The sequence below is a fragment of the Neltuma alba genome, unplaced genomic scaffold (genome assembly GCF_004799145.2).
Source record: "Neltuma alba isolate B1F8T4 unplaced genomic scaffold, ASM479914v2 tig00011084_pilon, whole genome shotgun sequence".
NCBI lineage: Eukaryota > Viridiplantae > Streptophyta > Magnoliopsida > Fabales > Fabaceae > Neltuma > Neltuma alba.
Genome location: NW_021635825.1, coordinates 156,780 through 177,513, shown reverse-complemented (window position 1 = coordinate 177,513; position 20,734 = coordinate 156,780). Strand labels below are relative to the sequence as shown.

The 20,734-nt window shown below is 34.3% G+C and overlaps 3 protein-coding genes across 3 annotated transcripts; all 3 read left to right on the top strand.

Annotated features, from left to right (window-relative positions):
- Nucleotides 1–2,765: 2,765 nt before the first annotated feature.
- Nucleotides 2,766–4,149, top strand: LOC114761131 (F-box/FBD/LRR-repeat protein At5g56420-like). The gene is made up of 3 exons (XM_028950450.1): nt 2,766–3,458; nt 3,562–3,708; nt 3,787–4,149. Exons 1-3 carry the CDS (start codon nt 2,766–2,768, stop codon nt 4,147–4,149), a joined length of 1,203 nt encoding a protein of 400 aa, XP_028806283.1.
- An 11,337-nt stretch (nt 4,150–15,486) lies between these two features.
- Nucleotides 15,487–16,233, top strand: LOC114761130 (uncharacterized). The gene is made up of 2 exons (XM_028950449.1): nt 15,487–15,894; nt 15,970–16,233. Exons 1-2 carry the CDS (start codon nt 15,487–15,489, stop codon nt 16,231–16,233), a joined length of 672 nt encoding a protein of 223 aa, XP_028806282.1.
- Nucleotides 16,234–16,281: 48 nt separating this feature from the next.
- Nucleotides 16,282–17,268, top strand: LOC114761129 (uncharacterized). The gene has a single exon (XM_028950448.1). It carries the CDS (start codon nt 16,282–16,284, stop codon nt 17,266–17,268), a length of 987 nt encoding a protein of 328 aa, XP_028806281.1.
- Nucleotides 17,269–20,734: the final 3,466 nt, after the last annotated feature.

The window sequence follows — 20,734 nt, the reverse complement described above, 5'->3', positions numbered from 1 at the left end:
TTGAGGAGGGACAAATATTGGCTTCAACGGTCAGCTCACGGAGGCAACAAGCACGGGGGGTACTCATTCAGCACACGGGGGTACTCATTCAGCTCAAAGGGTACAATTATTTGGCAAAATAAATCATTTTTCTAAAAATATATTTATTTTATTAATATATATACACACTAATTTCTTATTATTTATATTATTTATGCCATATTTATTATGTTGCCAAAATATATATTATTAATAAATTTATTACTTCAAATAAACATATATTATGAAATATATATTATATGTAATTATCATTTAAACTTATGTCCTTTTTAGTAATTTCTACATATCAAAAAGAACTTCTGACAATAATTATCCAAACACTCTCATTTTATTAGAATCACTTTTCCAGAAAATCTATTCTTTCAAAATCTATTCTCTCCAGAATTTATTCTCCAGAAGCTATTCTGCAAACCATGATTTTACCTCATCCAAACACCCCCTAAATATGATGTAATTAGAGCGCCCAAACTCATTTCCAAAAAACATATGGCAACTTTTTGAAGCCGTGGCCGTCTTTCGTTCATACGAAGGCCAATCACCCAGTTTTTATCAGCAAGCGCCAAGAGACTCTTTATAATTTATTTCTCTCATCCATACTACTCTTTCAATTCTTAATATAAAATCTATTTAATTAATTTGATTAGCTTAAAGAAGTTAAGTAAATTAGTTATTTTTAAGAAATGTGATACATTTTTTCTAAAATATCATAACCATCTTTTTTAATACCTCCTCTTTCTCTTTTACTTGATTATGGTTAAGAGAGTATATATAAGGGTAATTTAAAAAAATTGATAAATATAAGAAATGAGTTTTATATTTAGGAACAAAACTAACTTAATAATTGGGTCTGTAAAAGTAATAAGTTTGATTTTTTTGTGACCGTGCATCATATAAGTTTGATTTAACTACGATAAAAAATAATAATTAATCTATCTACGCTGTCAAACTTAATATTACATTAATTATAAAATTGTTGGCAAAAATTGTGCAAAAGATGCAAATAAGAAAAATTATTAAATACTTTGCATATTACTACTCTCAGTTCTTCATATAAAAGCTAATTAACTAATTTAAGTAGACTAAAAAAATTAATTAAGTTAATTATTCGTAATAAATAAATATTGTTTTCTCAAAAATACCTTTATTAGTTAAGTTTTATTTGATGAAATATTTAATATGTGTAACTATTAAAATGATTCTTTTAAAAAAACGGATAAATATAAAAGATAAAATAAATTAAAACTTTATAATTAAGACCAAATTTATAGTTACACTAGCTCTTATGTTAATAATTAGATATAATATCAAGCTGAATTTATATTTTAAAATAGTTGGCAAAAAATTTATATTTTAAAATACGTGAATTTTTTTTTGGCCTGAAGAATAAGTGAAGTTAAAAAAAGAATAAAAAAAACTATTGGAGGATGGGAAAGTAACTGCCCCGTTATTTAATTTCAATTTCCAGCTTCCAAGCACCTATAATAAAAAATATCCCTTCAGATCAAAAGTAAAAAATAAAACAAGGGAAAATCCCAAAAAAGGTCCTTGGAACATAGGAAATCCCAGATTGGGTCCTTAAATTTTGAAAATGACAGAATGGGTCATTGACCCAATCTGTCATTTGTGAAATTAAGGCGAATTGACATTTTTGCCCCTGAGTAAAAGTGAGTAGTTATTCTCTAAACAAATCTAGGTAACGCTTACACTGTTCTAGTGAATACAAGATTCGTTGTAGTTAATAATAAGGTACGTGACAATAATAAGATACCTGACTATGAAAAATGAGTAGTTATTCTCTACACAAATTTAGGTAATACTTACATTATTCTAGTGATTACAGAATTAGTTGTAGTTAATAACAAGACACCTGACTATGAAAAAGTGAGTAGTTATTCGCTACACGAATCTAGATAACACCTAAACTCTTATAGTGATTCCTTGAATCATTGTAGTGAATGAATAAATGAGGACAAAATTGTCAATTCGCCTTAATTTCGAAAATGACAGAATGGGTCAATGACCAATTCTGTCATTTTCGAAATTTAAGGACCCAATCTGGGATTTAGTATATTCCAAGGGCTTTTTCTGGGATTTTCCCATAAAACAATTATTACACTCAGATGGCACGACTCAAAAAATATTGGGAAAATTACACAAAGGTCTCACACAAAACAATGAATTGATGAAAAGTCTCTTAAAATCCCGAAATAATTCCTAATTCCCTGAGAATCTGTGTGTAATAAATTTTAATTGTGAAATTACTTATTTACCCATATTAATTTGAACCCAATGCAATTTATTTACAATCTCAACTGTTGAGGAGAAGTGGTTAACAACCTCGAAAATACCTCTGGTATCCCACAAAGTGAGTTGTTAAAGACACTGTCAAAGTTGTCAACCACTTCTTCTCGAGTTGTCAACCGTCACCGTTGAGATTGTAAATGAATTACTATAATAAAATTAGTGTGAATAAGTAAATAATTTTATAATTATAATTTATTACACACAGACTTGTTGTCTTATGTGAGATTCGAGTGTAATTTTTCTAAAAATACTTCTCTGCTCAAGCATTTATTGATGAGATCATAAAGAGTCTACGCCTGTGGTAACTGGGATCGTTGGAGGGGGGTGGGCATTGTGATCTTCAACTAATTCCGTTCTCCTCAACCTTCGTGCCTTTCCCGTCAAAACCTTCATCGGAAAACCTAAGAGAAGTCGAAAACACAATGAGCGACAAGATTAGCAACCTGCCGGACTTGTTGCTTCTCCATATTTTGTCTTCTAAATCTCTTCAAACCAACGATGTCGTTGCGACATCCCTCTTGTCAAAGAGATGGAGATCTCTTTGGTACTCCATTCCCAAGCTTGAGTTTCACGATGCACTCTCATGTAGTTATGAATCCTTTCTTCAATTTATAGACGCTACCCTCATCTTAGTAGATCTGAAATCTGTCAAAATGTTCTCTCTCCTGTGTGACTCTCATGATCTGCCCCCTCATAAGGTTGACATTTGGGTTAACGCTGTGGTCAAGAGCAAACTTGAGTATCTGAATTTATGGTTTAACAGTGAATTTGGTTCTGTAGTTAAGCCGTTGCCCTCTACCATTTTCAAATGCAGTACCATTAGGATCTTAAAGTTGCTTAGGGTGAAGTTGAGTAAACTTTCTACTGTTAATCTGCCATCTCTTAAGGCCTTGCATATGTTGTCCGTTGGGTTCTCGGACGCCGAAAGTTTAGAAATGCTTCTTTCTGAATGTGTTCGTCTTCAAGAATTACTGCTACTGGATGTGGATTTACCTGATTATGAGGATACGAACCTGGACATTGGAAGGCTTCATCACTTGGTTATTGCAGAGGTTCCAGAAGGTCTATTCCAAATAGAAGTGTTCTCCAATGTTACATTTCTAAGCTTAAAGGAGGTAATCAGTGACTTATCATGAGTAGTTTTTTTCATTCATTGTCTAATATCATATTATATATCCATTTTTTTAAATTAATTTGGCCCGGTCTTTGCTCACGCAGCATGATTTTTCTCCTGATGATCATGATATTCCAACATTTTGCAATTTGACCCATCTGGAAGTTGATTTATTTACTCTGAATGGGTGGGTCAATATGGTCAGCTGTCTCCCAAGTTTCCCCAAGCTTGAAACTTTCATAATTCGTGAGGTTTGAAAAATCAAATAGAATCTGTTTTTTACTTTCCCCTATTTGGTCTTCTAACTTGCAAAACACTTGTGTGGCCAGCAAGATTTTATGGGGGTGAATTGGTCAATGGAACCAAGTCCTGATGAAGTTCCTCCATGCGTGTCATCTCACCTGAAGACTTTCGCTCTTAAGGGCTTTGAATTCTTGAAAAGTGAGTTTCAAATTGTAGGATTTATATTGAAGCATGCAATAGTATTGAGGTCTGTGATCATTACGACTGAAGATTATGATTATCCAAGCCCAGAGGCTGGGAGACAGGAATTGTTGGGGATATTATCGTCATACCCCAAACGTTCCCGGAGTTGTAAGCTTTTTGTAGATGTTCCTGCCAAAACCATATATCAGAAGGTGTATAATAAATTAGTTGAAGAAAAGGATTTCAGTTACTACTTCGAATTTTAGCTGGGATCTGATTAGATGCTGTTTTCACTGTTACATGTATAAAAGGCTTATTTAGCTGCTTATCTTGGGCTGAAGGAGCTTTTTGAAAATGTAATTAAGCAGGCGTTGGGAGCAATGCTTAGTTGAAATCTGAAAGGAAGAAAATGTATTCTCTGGGAAGATGTTCCTGCATGTTAAAAGTTTCAGATGATTCTATGAGGGACCAGCTGTGACTCTTCTTCGAATTTATTGTTTTTGGTTCCTTTATTTCCAGGCTTAATTCATGATGGTCTTTTTGGCCTGAATAATTCATTCTTAGATAAGCAAGCATTGTCCAAAATTTAGCAGAACAGCCAAAGTACAGAACACATCAAAATAAATAGAGAAACTAGCAGGACTTATGAGTCCCAACAAAAAAGCAGGCTAGTCCCAGCAAATTAACCAATGCCCTCTCTATCGTGCCTTCCATCCTGGGCGAACAGGTTGCATGTAGAAACCAAAGAGCCAGCCGCATCACGAGAGTCAATCGGATAAAGATGGTGGTGTTTCCACCCACTCCAGAGAGTGCATCTTCCTGCGCAGGCAAACTGCCAAATGATGCGTATGGAAGAGGAGTTTTGTTTAAGACTTGCATAAAATATACTTATAAATACATAATAAATAAATCCAAACAGGTACTAAATCAACAAGACGAAAGTAACTTGGAGATTGAAGGTTTCATGTGTCACGGCAAAACTTTCAACTCAATTGCCCTGGCAATAGGTACCTAATAGACTGAATATTAGGTGTGTCATATCCTAGCGTTCCATCCTGATTCTATTTTCAAGACAGGATGCATATATGTGTGTGTCCCATCCCAGTCCCACCACTATATAAATTTTTTCATGTCAAATTTAATAATTTATAAATTGATTTGGTTTTAATTATATAGTTTGCAAATTCTGTTTAGATTATATGATATTATTGTTCAGAGAATTGCAATAAAATCCCATCATGACAAATTTGCAAATTTTAGAGTAGGTAATAATAATTTCTAACCTATCATTTAGACTCAGTTATGTTCTTTTTTCAAGACCTCGTTACAATTCCTTCCTGTTTTTGTGTAGAGATTGAGTTTATTTCTTTTTTGCTTCAATATTGCAAAAAATATGTTCTTTTGCTAATTTTCAATTACTACCAATTTTTAACCAATAATTATCCTTTCTTTCCTTATATATCTTATATTCAGAATTGGAGGTAATACTTAGGAAAATTTTCTTATATTTATAATGTCAAGTTTCCAATCACACATAGTCATATGTTTTATATTTTTTTCATGTGTGTTTATAATTAAATGATAATATTTTAAAAATAAAAAACATATTTATTTGTGATTGGAGAATTTAACATAAAAACAAAAGGAGCTTCATGTAATATTGTCCATAATCTCAACAGATGTCCTGTTTTTATTATAAAATACTTGATAGAATATTAATTAAAATTTTTTTAATATCATTTTTATTTCAATTTTTATTTAAATATGAGTCAATGAAAACTTATTTAATTCTTAAATAAAGTTAATAATTTAGCCTATCTTTTTTTAAAAAAAAAACTTCGATGAGTGTGGATGGAAAAGAGTACACTCTTACTAATGACCACAAGTATGAAAAAATTACAAAACAATGAGGCATTTTGGCCAACCAATGATGCAGTATGCACCATCAGGAATGATATTTTTGTCTGATCTTATTTTTATGATAAAAGACCTGTTTAAGTCAGCATTTCAAACTAGTATTCTTTGTTATTAAAATTTACTCCCTCCATAAACATTAATTTCCAGGTTAAATTATACAAAAACCCCCTGAACTATGGACTAGTTCCCTTATATTTGAAAGTTTAAATTCAACCCATCTGATCTTTCATTTTTTTATTACGAACAACTTGCCGTTTACTCAACGTTACTTTTTTTTAATGAAATTTGTCAAATCAGATCAACACAAGACACCTCGCATCTTACGTGGCATCTTACATGACATCCCATCTAATATAATCATTTCATCATAATTATATTATTTTTATATAAGGATTAAAATGTCATTTTATATTTAAAAAATCCCTCTTAGTAATTAAACCTCTTCGATGAAACGCAACTTTTACCTTTCAATTCTTATGAAAGTCTCACACCGCCAAAATGAAACTTTCAGCCTTGTTCAATATTTCATGGTCAAAGCTGGAAAGCTAGGAGTGGACATCTAGCCGGCAATTAGCAAAAAGAAAAGGTGAACATCGATCATATTTGTTAGGCTATGATTTTTTTTTTCTTTTGGCTTTTATAATTCTATGGACATAGAGATAATATCCCAAATTTTCTAGATCCTCACAGTAGCAGAAACTGAACACCCAAATTGATTTGAACAAGTGTGAATTTTTTGATAGTGATATTGGGCAGCTAGATTTATTTTTTTAAAAATGTTGATGACGGGACAATAGTAGAAGTTAATCAATGGTTGCATCATAACCCACTTGAAGGATCCAAGAGTAGAGGTGCAAGGAATGAAGAGGCACAAAGTGAATCTTATTGGGATGGACAGGTGCAATTTGATTATGATGATAGTGAAAAGTTGGAAAGTCCAACTAGATTAGATAATGAAGGTTAGCAAATAGAAAGAGAATCATCTAATGAGTTTAATGAAAAGACAGATTTTAAAAGACCCATCAATCTTCAAGTTGGTAACTTCAAAGTTTATAGGTAAGCATTAAAGCAATATGCCATTTGAGAATGGCATTGAGTTCAAGTATATAAAAAATGAAGCATCATGAATCAGGGTGAAGTGTAAGTGCAATTATGGATAGGTTATACATGCATCAAGGACTCATGTTGATGGGAAAGAGAAAACAAATGGGTGACTGCAGGTTGGTTGTCAAATAGATACATTGAACATATTAGAGACTAACCAGACTAGAGTGTAACAACATTCGCAAATCAAGGGTGAAGGGATTATAATGTTGAAATTTCAAAATTTTCCGCATATCGAGCAAAATGAATGGCATTAAAAGTGTTAGAAGGTCGTGATGCGGAGCAACTTGCCAAAGTGTATGCATACTGTGGAGCAATAATGAAATTTAACCCTGAAAGTATAGTGATGGTTAAGGCAAAAGGGTCACGATTTAAGCGACTATATATGTGTCTTGGTGTATGTAAACAAGGGTTTGTAACTGCATGTAGACCAATTATATGCATAGATGGTTGTTTCTTGAAAGGTAGCTTTGAAGGCCGCCTTCTATTTGCAGTTGGAAAAGATGCAAATGAGAATATGTATCCTATAGCATATGCCATTGTAGAATTTGAGTGCAAGGGTAGTTGGAATTGGTTCTTGAATTTGCCATTTGAGGACATTAGCTCATGTAAAGATAAAAGATGGATTGTGAGGTCAAATATGCAAAAGGTATTATGCTTATAATATATTTATTGTATTTTTATTTTTACTAGTAATAATTCATTATTCAATTTTTATAAATATATTTAATTAAATTGCAAGGGTTGCAAGAAGTGCTCAAGGCAATGAAATGTGAACATAGGTTCTGTGTTAGGCATTTGGGTGCTAATTTCAAGCTCAGATATAAAGGAAAGAATTTGAAAGATGACCTTTAGAATGCATACAGGGCAACAATTAGACAAGAATTCAACCATCATATGAAATGACTAAAAAAGCTTAAACCTAATGCTGCTAACAGGTTAGATAAGTATGACTCTAAGCTTTGGAGTAAGCATGCATTCTCAACAAATGCCAAGTGTGACATTGTGCAAAATAATATTGTAGATACATTCAACTCTTTTATATTGGTTGTAAGGGACAAGCCAATCATCACAATGTGTGAAATAATTGAAAGGATGCTAGTGAAGCTGGTTGCAAAGAGAGAAGGCATGGGGAGATCTCAAAATGCAATATGTCCTAGAATTATTAGTAAGCTTGAAAGAGCAAAGGATGACTCTAAGAATTATATATGTTATATGACAGGTGATGGGCGATTTAAATTGTAAAGTCCATTGAAGAGGGAGGTGGTAGACCTTAAGATGATGACTTGTACATGTAAAGCTTGTGAGTTGACTGGGATTCCTTGTGGGCATGTTGCTGTTGCAATTTATCAAATAAGAGGAGTACTTGAAGATTATGTTTCTATATATTATAGCAAAGATTTATTCATGAGAGCTTGTGCTTTAGCAATAGGTGCAGTTCCTAGTGAAAAATATTAGCCAGAGTCTACAATGATTCCCTTGAAACCACCAAAGTATAATAGGCCACCTGGTAGATCCAAAAAAAAGAAAAAAAAGAGCAATAAGACCCATAAAAAAATAAGTAAAAAAAGAGCTACCACAAAGTGTGGCAATTGTGAAAAAATAGGTCACAATGCACAGGGTTGTAAGGCTCCTCCTAATCCCAACAAAATAGTGTATAAGAAGAAGAAAAAGAAAAACACTACATCAAATCAATCAGAATGGACACTTATAATTTTCTTTAATTAGAAAATTTGATTTACTTTACAGTCACATGCTTATATTAAATAGAATAATGACTATTCTTTCATTATTTATTGTAGGACAGCTGGCCTCCTAATACTCAAAGACTCTAGTCCATTCTTACCATAAAGAAGAATGAAGTCCCCACTAATTAAGCACCAATGAATGTTTCCTATTAAAAAAAATATTGTAAAACTATTTTTATTAATTTTTCTTGAAATAACTCAGCATTGATGATATACAAATATTATTATCAATGCAAACATTTAAATAGTAATTTTGTATTAGAGGATTACTTTTACCAATATTTATAATTTATTAGCATTTTTTGTTTTTTTTTCCTTCAATTAGATATTGAATTTTTATTTTTATATTTTTTGTCAACATAAAGTTTTAAATAACATTTTTATTTTATTTTTACCACATAATTTTTAATTAATAAAATATTTTCAAAATCTTAATAAATTTATTAAGATAGTAAAATAAGATTACAACATTGTAAAAATGGTGCAATGAAAGTAATGAGTTGGTTTTGATGAGCATTAAATAGGAAAAAAAGTAATGGAAGTTCAGTATTAAAATGTTAAGGGGCTCTGTGCAATTAGTTTAAAGTTCACAGGTATTTTATAAAATTAACTTAGATGGGATGCCATGCAAGATGTCACGTAGGATGTGAGATGTTTTGTGTTTATTTGACGTGGCAAATTCCGTTAAAAAGATAACAATGAGTTAATGATAAGGTGTTCATTATTAAAAAAAAAAAAAAGGATCTGGGGGATTGAATCTAAACTTTCAAATATCAGAAAGGTCATATGCAATTGGTCCATAGTTCAGGGGTTGTATAATTTAACCTAATTTCTATAAGTTAAATGGTGTTAAATTTGTCCACATGGTTTTAACAAAGTTAATGTGCTTAGGTGGAGCGAAAATTGTCTAGTCATAAAAGTGAAATAAAAAAAGGGGAAATAAAATTGTCTCTCCTTTTTCTTCACATATCCACGTAAGCTATAAGAATACCAACTCATCTTACTCACTTATTAGATCACATTCTTGGAATTTAACGCTGTTTGACTTACAAGGCTAACATTTATAGACCGTGTCAATTTCAGGCATAAAAAAAAGGGAAAATGACAAATAAAAAAGACTGAAATTGGGATATCCCAATTTAAGAAGCTAAGTGTTAGAAATAACAAAAAGGAAAGTTGTTTTCAAATTAGAATTTTAAAATTCAGAAAAAAATGACAAAAATGCCCTTTTGTTTTTTGAAAAAAAGATTCAACCCCTTGCCTGCAATAGGCTACCATCGACCACCGGTGTGGTGGCTGCTAGTAGAATTTTTTTTGTGACATGCTTTTTTTTGGTTATGTTAGAAATTATTTAAAGAAAGTGGTGGGGTGGGATTTGATCCTACTATCCCTTGATCATTTAGGCTAACAAAAAAGAAAATGACTACTAGATCACCAATGATTTGTTAACCTCATAATGCAATATATATATATATATATATATATATATATAAGTTGACTCTTTTACTAGGGCTTTAATTCATCACAACAATTTATTTGAAAATCACAAATCATGTTAGGAAAATAACAAGTCTAAATTTGATATTAACAAAGCATTTTTTTTACTGATACATAATAGGAAATAACACGTGTATTAATTAAAAATAACAACAATTTATCTGAGAATGATAATTTTTGATTAGGAAATGACAAGTCTTGATTACTTGATTACAGTTTTTGTTTTGAATTTGTGCTATTTTTCCCCCTAAATGATTTGGACGTGTCAAATTTATTTAATTATCTATAAAGGACTATATTTGACTTTATTTTGATGTGCCCTCTCTCTCATAGTCCACTACAAAAAAACATGGTTTTAGTGATGGAATTTTCAATTTAGCGACGGAATTTTTTCTGTCGCTAATCCATCGCTAATTCGATTTTTTAAAAAATAAAATAAAATGCCACGTGGCACCTCTACCAATTGCCACATCATCACTGGGACCACCTCCACGTGTCGCTGTCACCTCACCTCCGCTTGCCACGGATGCGCCACGTGTCATCACCACATAATTCCCTTCTTAAAGTGACTTCTCCATGGCTTGAACCCAGGACCTTCTCCGTGCACACGTGCGGCTTTACCAGTTGAGCTGCAATGAACCTGTTGACTTATTATGTAAAATTAAATATATATTATATTATTTTAGACAAACAATTATATAGATTATTAAAAACTAAAAATATACTATATGATAATTTTAATCATAACTATTTTAATGAAAAAATAATTTTTAAATATTGTTTTACTATTTTTATAATTTTTTATTTTTTTAAAAATATTTTTAATATAATTTTAATTTCTAATGACACTAATTTTGAATTTTACATCATAAATAATTTTTCATAAATAATTTTTAAATTTATTTTTTAATTAACATTGATAAGATATACAATTTAATTATATATATTATATTACATTATATTATATTATGTATATGTGGTTTATATATTTGAAGAAAATCATTTACAATTAGTCAAAAAATCTTGTTATTCAAAAAATTCAAAAAATAACTACTATAATAAAATTTAATAAATTATTCTATATAAAAAATTAAATGATTTAAATAGATTATGATAAATAGTATTTTTCTACATGTATATATATTCTATGTAATTTATTTTCTTAAAATTTGCGACGGAAACAAATTCCGTCGCTAATTTTTTTGATAGATTAGCGACGGAATTAGCAACGGAATTGTCTGACAAAAAAAGATTCCGTCGCTAATTCCGTTGCTAATTTTTTTTTATGGATTAGTGATGGAATTAGCGACGGAATTGTCTGACAGAAAAAGATTCCGTCACTAAATATGGATTAGCGACGGACAGAAATTCCGTCGCTAATCCATCCAAAAAATTAGCGACGAAATTTCCGTCGCAAATTCCGTCCCAAATTTGCGACGGAACCAATTTCGTCGCTAATAAGCTGTTTTTTTGTAGTGGTCATTTAGGTATAAATATTGAAAATTCTATTTATGTGTGTGACAGGCATAGCTAGTCTAGTTACAATCAAGACTTGTTATTTCACAATTAAGACTTATTATTCCCAAATAAATTGTTATCATTTTTAATTAATGCACATGTTATTTTCCGCTATATATGTATCAGGAAAAAACGCTTTGTTAATATCAAATTTAGACTTGTCATTCTTAGGAAAATTATTGTCATTTTTAATTAATGCACAGTTATTTTTTGTTATGTATCAGGAAAAAAATATATTGTTAATGTCAAATTTAAACGTGTCATTTCCCCATCAAGACATGTTATTTTCAAATTAATTGTTGTCCTTATAATTAATGCACATGTTATTTTCTGTCATATATAAGAAAAAACATTTTGTTAATATCAAATTTAGGCTTGTCATTTTCTAATCAAAACTTATCATTTTCAGATAAATTGTTGTCTGGACTAGACTAGCTGTTGAGTAAACTTTCTACTGTTAATCTGCCATCCCTTAAAGCCCTGCATATGATGTACGTTGAATTCTCGGATGCTGAAAGTTTAGGAGTGCTTCTTTCTGGATCTGTTCGTCTTCAAGAATTGCTGCTACTGGATGTGGAGTTACCTGATTATGAGAATACGAAACTGGACATTTATGGCACTGGTTCCAGGAGATCTATTAATCCCATGCAAGCGTTTTCTAATGTTACATTTCTATGCTTACAGAAATGTAAGCATAATTAATATACAAACAGATTTGATTTTTATTTTGATTTTAAATATAAGATCTTAATTTATTTTATTTTTCATATATTTTTTTTGAGGTAGTCTTGTGACAAGAATAATTCTAGCTAATATACGTGATTAATAAGGATGTTTTAGGAAAGATAATATCTATTTATTACAAAAAATTAATTTAATTAATTTTTTAATCTATTTAAATTATTAAATTAGTCAAGTAACTTTTATATTAAACTAAAGACATTAATGACCAGAGGTAATATTATATATTCAAGCATTTTTTATTTTGACTGATCTTTGCTCGTGCAGCGTCATTTTTTTCCTGGTGATTATGATATTCCAACACTTTAAAGCTTGACCCAACTGGAGGTTCATTCAGGTCAGAATGGATGGAGTTCGGGTGTTACCCCAAGCTGTACAATAAACACTCAGTGCAGCAAGGTTCTTAAGGGCCTGTTTGGTTTAAGGTGAAGAAGGAAAGGATAAGATGGGAGAGGTTGGGAAAGGTTTTAACGTTACCTTATTTGATTTGATTTGAAAAGAGAGGAGGAGAGAGATATTTAATGATCTATTATTTGGTTTGAGCCAGGAGGGGAGGTAATAACTAATTTACTATTATACCCTTTTAGTTTATTTTTTTTTACCTCTATTTTGAATAAATTAATTTACACATTATTTCGAGTTGAATAATTCATAAAAATTCACTCACATATCAACGTATTTATGTGTGTATAAAGGAATTGATGTAGTGATATTTATATCTAATTGATAAAATATTTATTTAGAAAATCAAATTAACAAATTTGCTCTAAGCTACTTGATTTAGTATTTTTTGGGTAGTATTAGTAAGGTTATTAAATTTTTTTATTTAAACTTGGTTGCAACAAAACTACCAATAAATATTAAAATCTGATCAAATTTCACATCTTGGCTTCTTTGTTATTATGAAATTAAAGATTTTCCAATAATATTGGCTTTTTGGCTGCTGTTGCGACCAATGAATTAGCGTGGAGGGGAAGTGGAAGGGAATTGATAGCAAGGTGAGAAGGGCGCAACAGTGAATGAGTGTAGAGTTTGAGTCTTGGCAAAGATGGAATATTATAAAATATATGAGGGCAAATTAGTCACAAAATTTGGCTCCTTTTCAAAAAACTCTAAATTTGGAAGAGACCAAAATGAGGGGAGAAGAGTAGAGGGGAGGAGAGATTTTAGGTTCCCTCCCCTCTAAAAATTCTAACCAAATGAGGGGAGGGGTTCATTTTCCCTCCCCTCTAAAAATTCTAACCAAATGAGGGGAGGGGTTCATTTTCCCTCCCCTCCCCCACCCTCCCCTCCAACCAAACAGGTCCTAAGGGGTTGGATTGGTCCATGGAACTATGTCATAATGAAGTTTCTCAATGCGTCTTCACATCTCAAGATATTCGCTCTTTGTGGCTTTGGGGATATTTAAATAAAACCAAATCATAGTTTGGAGAATAGTTTCTGGAAAAATAGTTATTTTTTAGAATAGAATTTGAAAGAATAGATTTTGTAAAAGTGTGATTCTAATAAAGTGAGAGTGTTTAGATAGTTGTTATCAGAAGCACTTTTTATATATGCGAATTACTAAAAAAGACATAAATTAATATGATAATTACATAAAAGATAAATTTTATAATATATTTTTATTTGAAGTAATAAATTTGTTAATAATATATTTTTTTGCCAACATAATAAATAATATATAAAAAATGTAATTAATAAATAGTTAATAGGGAAAATGACAGATAAAGAAGCCTGAAATAATAAAATGCCAAAATGGGAAGCTAAGCAAATGTATTACCAGATAGGGAAGTGTTGCCTGATTTGGGATTATGCAAATGTTGCACAATTACGAAACAACCCCTTATATGCAAACCGAAAAAGTGACCGGTGGAAGTGTGCAAGTTGTGGCGGGAGCTGGAGGAAAAAGTTGGGAGGGACCACCAACGTGGGAGCATGAACGCGCGAAGCAACAACTGAATGACGGAAGCGAGGTTAGTATTCAGTGACTATATTGTTCGCCTCTGTCTTTTGTCCCTCTCCTTCATGCGCCGGTTGATTTTCCTCTTCCCGTTGGATGGCAATGTCGTCGATGTGGGGATGGTTTTGAGGTGGAGAGGGTGGCGAAGCATGGAGACGGCATGGGTATATAGAAAGTGTGGGGAAGGACGGTGATCAGAGGGTGAATGCACGGGGAAGGAAAAACACTGAGGGAGAGGGGTTTGATGGCGTCACAAGTGGGTTAGAGTGATTAGTGTCAGATAAATGGACAATGTTGGAGGGAGATTCGAATAATGGAGTGGATTGATTCTGAGAAAATGAAGCATTAGTGTGGACAGGAAAGAAATGAGTGTTTTGTTACAAATTATAAGCATGAATGTGTCAAACCCTAAGTTGGTCGTGTAAGTTGATGATGATGGTATTAAGTCATGTAATCATTCGACTTCTGTTATTAGTGCAGGTAATGAAGATAAATGAATTTCGAAGCTGGGTCATCTTATGGGAAGGAGCTGTTCTGTTATTTTCATGTGGGGGGAAATTTGTGACAAATGGTGAAGGTGAAGTGAGATATAATGGAGGTGGCATGAGGTTAAGAAGCATTAAGGATGGGCTGACACTTGATGAATTGAGGCTAATGATATCTGAGTTGATTGGTGGCGATGGAAGAAATTATGACATTAAGTACACAGTGGCCTTTGATGAGAAGACATTGATTGACCTTCATGACAATGCTGAAATGTATAACCTCTTTCAATACAATGGGAACAGCGGTCATGTGTATGTGGCCGAAAAAAGACAAGTGGGTCCCCAACCAAGGGACAATGTAGAAATGTAAGTGGAAGTTTGTCCTAACTATTTGTTGTTATTTATGAATTTCTTCTTGTCATTTGTGTTAATGAGTCTTATCATTATGAATGCAGAACAGAGAGATTCATGGGCATGTCACAGTAAACGGAACTGGATGCGTCTCCCATTAGTTTGTGTTGTGATTATGGCTGGCTCAGTGAAGAAAATGCTCGTGAATGTGACTATGATGAAATAAGTGGGCCCCCTAATGTGGATAAATCTATCGAAGCTGAAGATACAGATGGTAGTGAGATGGTTCATGCGGAATGGAGGGGACTTTTAACAGGAGTGGGCCAACGTTTTCCTAGTGCAGATGTATTTTGGGTGTCTGTATACAAGTTTGCACTTGCAAACAAGTTTGTGGCCAAGTATATGAGGAATAGCAAGGAATTCATGTCGATAAGGTGTAAAGTTGAGGGTTGTCCATGGAAGCTATGTGCAAATCATGTGGGGAAGAGTTGTGATGTGCTACGAGTGATGACATTTATAAACCGGCATGTTCATTCTGCCCAAGATAGCTTGGACGTGATGCATAGTGGAAGAGCTAGTTTGAACTCATCAATAATAATTGATGAGATGAGGGATCATGCAGACAAGCGCACTTCTGAGATAAGAAAGAGGTTGAAACGAGAGTATGGGATTGATCTAACATATAAACAGGCTTATAGAGCAAGAGAGAAGTCACTGGAAGACATATATGGCAGGCCTGAACAATTATACATGCTCATACCATAGGTATGCGAAAGGATAAAGGAAACAGATGAAAAATCAGTGGCTGAATGGACTGCTATTGGGAACCGGTTTGAGCGTGTTTTCATTGCCTACGGGGCATGCATTGAGGGTTTCTTGGGTGGCGCGAGGCATATTATGTATGTTGATGGAATTCACTTAAGCGGACCATACAAGGGGACAATGTTGTCAGCTTCAGCTTATGATGCAGATAACGAGCTGCTGCCATTTGCAATTGCAATTGTGAAGGGAGAAACACTAGATGACTGAACATGGTTTTTCTATATGATAAAAAAAATCCTGGGTTCTATAGAAGTAATGATTGTATCAGATCGACACAATGCTATCATCGGAGGAGTGGCATCAATCTTTGGGGGTCAAAGGCATGCCTTTTGTTATAGACACATCAAGGAGAATTTTAGTTCAGAAGTTATGAAAATGAATAAGGGGCAAACAAGGACAAATGGCCGATCAAAGGAGGATGCACTATATTTATTGGATAAAATTGCATACGCAAGGACGGATGAGAAATTTGAGGCAGCAATGGATGACATGAGATCCTTTTCTCCAAGGCTATTTGATTGGCTTATTCATTATGGGGATGTAGATAGGTGGGCTAAAAGTAGGTTCCCATATAAAAGATGGGACAATATTACAAGTAATATAGCAGAATCATTCAATGCATGGATGGTGAATGAGAGAAAGCATACTGTACCCCAATTGATCTATGAGCACCGAGATAAAGTTGCAAGAAAGCTGCATGCCTCCTATGTGGCTATGACCAAATGGAAGAATTGCGTTGGTCCAAATATAGAGAGTAAGGTGCTGGATATGGTGGCTGGGTCTGACCATATGTCTGCTGAAAATTATGGTGGGGGAAGAGTGAAGGTGACAACATCATGTGGAGACCATCGGGTTGATCTTGGACTACACCAATGCAGTTGCAGATCTTGGCAAATGACAGGGATCCCTTGTTCCCATGCTTGTGCTGCCATCAAGATTGTGCACGGCAATGTTTATGATTATATTGATAATTGCTATAAAAAGTCATCACAAGAAAAGATCTATGCTCGCAGTATGATTCCTGTGGTAACAACATACATGCCTCACCCAAATGACTACTATAGAATAGAAAATGTTAGTGAGCAAGTTTTCTTGCTACCTCCCATGACATCCCGACCACCAGGAAGGCCAAAAGTAAACAGGGATGAATCACAGTTCCAGAACAAATGGATATACCACTGTGGAAGATGCCACCAGCCTGGACACACAAGGAGGAATTGCAGAAATCCTAACCCATCATGAAGTTTCGAGTACAGTGGGGATGGGTCATTTTTTGGTGTACATAGTTGTATGCTCCGCCCTTGTCAACTTTTTTGGGACTGGGGTTGTAGTTAGGAGCTAGGTGGAGACATTTTTTTATAAGTAAGCTGATAGAAATTTCAGTGATAACGGAGCATTAAGTGTGGCTAATATCTTAATGTCCACTTGTTGTTGAATACATGAAAGGAAGTTACTGTTATGGGGATGTTAGCTTTTGTTAATGGCGCATTACTTGTTGTCATTTTTAAATTTGTTCTGGTCATTGGCAGTGATGCTATCAATATAAGCTGACAGCCGTGTTGAACTCATGTTGTAAAATCAGACCAGGTTATCCTTATCATTATCGCTGTCATATTCGCTTCACTTGGTGTCATTTTCTGTTGGATACCAACAGGATATATTGAAGTAAAATTTAGTGACCTGAACAAAAAATGAAAACCAATAGCACATGTCCAATGGGGTTGTTGTCATCATCTGTTTTGGTGTGGTTAAAACCAGATTCATTCATGTCACTGGGGAATAAATTGGCATCATGGTTCTCAACTATCATACATTTATGGACACCAATCTCTGTTAACCATAACAATACACAGTAAATTTTTGGTCAGCCTACAATGCACATTACATACAGCAATCTAACAGAGGACAAGTGAATTATGACCCTAACATCGAGACACCTAAGACCGACGCCTTTTCTTGGACTTTGTGCTCTTGGTTGGTTGTGGTCGTCGAATAAGGGACAATGCCTCGTCACGTTTTTCATTCTGTTCATGATTCACCAACCACCATGTCAGGTCATGACGAAAGCCAGCAACTTCTTCCTCTGTGTAGGTAAGGGTCACATCAGGTTCCCATCTTCTCAGCCATATCATGCAGTGCACCCCACAATCCCTCCTATGGACGCAACAATATCAGCACAGTTAGTTAACACATCTGACATGTGCATTTACCCCACAGAAATCGAATTTGACAAAACTGACAGGTTATTCTACTGGGGAACTTCTACAAATATCATGGGAGACATTGGCTTTTTCCTAACCAATCCTGGCTTGACCAAGTCCAGTATAATATTGAGCCTCATCCTCTGCAACAACATTCAGGACCAACATAGAAAGTTTAATGATTTTTCAAGTTCAAAAACTAGGGTAAAGATAATGAGTTTTTTCTTACACAGTCATCCACAGCCATTTCCACTGGGTCTTTGATGACAACCTTCTTCTTCTGCTTTCTGTCCTTGGTTCCAAAATGGTTCCTCATGGAGTCTATTACGTGAAAATCCAATGTGTTAGGCTGAATGGCAACACAAAACCAGTGTTGGCCAACAAGAGCAGGACCAATTATGAAATCACATTCAGCTAAGTTGTAGCCAAGGAACTTAGGAAGAAAGAGCTTCTTATATTTTTGGACTTTCCAGGTTGGATCATGTGCCATCATGTTCTGCATGACATGAAATTGTTAATCCATTAACAGAGAACAAGTCATTTCCAATTCAATTGTTGTCATTGGTATTTGCATTTGGAATTATGCAACCTCACCATGAAATCAACATAAAAAATGTGCCTCTTCCCTGGCCCCAACTCTGCCTTGCACACTAAATTAAGCACCTACAGAACACAAGTGAAAACGTCATTCTGGTACAATAATCTCACCAAACATTATCAAACGTAATCATGGGTGCAGGGACAGAGCATTCTAAAATACCCTGTTATTTACTCTGTTCACTCCACCCAGGGAAAACAGCTGTTGTCGGTCTATATCTTCATTAAACATTTTGATGACAGTCCTGCAAACATTGTCAGATGTCAGTGACAGAAAGTATGGTGTTGAGGACATCAATACTTGTCATTCCCATGTATTTTATTGTCATTTTCAATTCTATTGCTGTCATTTTCAGGGCACACTGTGTCATTAAAAACAAAACGCTAGCTAGGGATATACTTACATATTCCCCTCTTCCTCTCCCTTGGGTCTACGGGATATTAAAGTGAAAAAGATGTCCCTTTCCTCCTTTGGCCTCTTCGTCCTTGGAGCTGCCTTGAATTCTATCCACGGAGATTTAATTGTGGAACTCTTTGCCCTTGTTGACCTCCTAAGGTCAATCGATTTTTCAGGCCCTCCTTTCTCCCCACTGTCACTGCTTATCCATTCGCGATCCAACAGCAAAGGAACATTGGTAGGGGTCATTGTCAGTATATGTGTAGCTTCCTCACCCTCATCATCTGAATCCCGAACCTCCTTATCATCATCTTCGGCCTCCTCAACCACATAATCATGACTGACTTCCATGTCATCATGGTCATCTTCCTCCTCATCCTCATCGTCGTCGTCATCACCTCCATGACCATCACGGTCACCCTCTTCTTCCACCTCCTCAACCATGTAATCATCACTGACTTCCCTGTCATGAAGGTCATGTTGTTCTTCATCCTCATCCTCATCCTTCTCATCATCTCCTTTGCTGGTTTCATCCTCATCAAGTTCCTCATCTGCACTTCTCGCTGCAACCTCTCTTGCAATCTCCTCCACCACTCGGTCTGTTGGAAATTGTGCCCTAGGGGCCAATCATTATGTTTTGAACATTGTTAATTTATGAGTTTATTAATTACGTTATCATATTATTTGCATATTTACTGTGATAACTATCCTTGGATAACTCATGGTTTATCCTAAATGTCCCTGGTCGGTCATCTATGTGGGAGCAAAGATGAAATAAGACCAGTATGACTTTAAAGATATATAGAGATATAAATTAAAGTCATAGGCACATGTAAGAGTACAAGGTGTTGGACCGACCCGCTATGAGAGAGCTGCATGGGTTAAGTCATAAGCTTCTCTCATATACAAACCATGTCACTGTGCCCTTTGACCTGAGATCATCATGGATTCATACATGAGAAACGCTTAGCTTTGACCTAGTCAAAAGTCACTTTTGACCAAGTGATCATAAAGACTATGTTCAGGCTTAGTGGTTTTTCATGCGTAGGAATGTGAATGGTCAAGATGGAATTTGTCCCTCACATTCGTAGAGAGACATTACTGGGCCCCTCGATGAGTGAGTCTGAGAAATGTATGGCCATACTATAATGGAAAGGTAGTTCCATTTCTATACTCAGACTACTCAGGGATCGAGAAAGTAACGGTCATGGATAGGAGGATGACGTTCTCCATGCCTCATCCATGACCAAAATGTCGTGAGACAAAAGGGACGTGATATGGTTGTATGAAAGGTTGCATCGTTCAATGATCCTCATATGATTTGGGTAGTCGTGATGTCTTGCTAGAGACCGCTTACGACTTGTGGGTCATTATAGTTAATGGCCCACTGCCAACTTCATATGGGCCTACAGGGTCGCACACAAAATAGCCCGACACGAGTTATGATGTCCAGATTCATTGAATCTAAGATATATCCAGATTCAATGAATAATATAGGGTGGACGTGTATATA

Bases quoted from the DNA above. Each gene is read 5' to 3' on its own strand.
- LOC114761129 (XM_028950448.1), top strand. From the start codon at position 16,282: ATGATTGTATCAGATCGACACAATGCTATCATCGGAGGAGTGGCATCA.
- LOC114761130 (XM_028950449.1), top strand. From the start codon at position 15,487: ATGGTTCATGCGGAATGGAGGGGACTTTTAACAGGAGTGGGCCAACGT. The intron at 15,895-15,969 runs GCTTATAGAGCA...CTCATACCATAG, and splicing joins TTGATCTAACATATAAACAG to GTATGCGAAAGGATAAAGGA.
- LOC114761131 (XM_028950450.1), top strand. From the start codon at position 2,766: ATGAGCGACAAGATTAGCAACCTGCCGGACTTGTTGCTTCTCCATATT. The intron at 3,459-3,561 runs GTAATCAGTGAC...TTGCTCACGCAG, and splicing joins CATTTCTAAGCTTAAAGGAG to CATGATTTTTCTCCTGATGA. The intron at 3,709-3,786 runs GTTTGAAAAATC...TTGTGTGGCCAG, and splicing joins AAACTTTCATAATTCGTGAG to CAAGATTTTATGGGGGTGAA.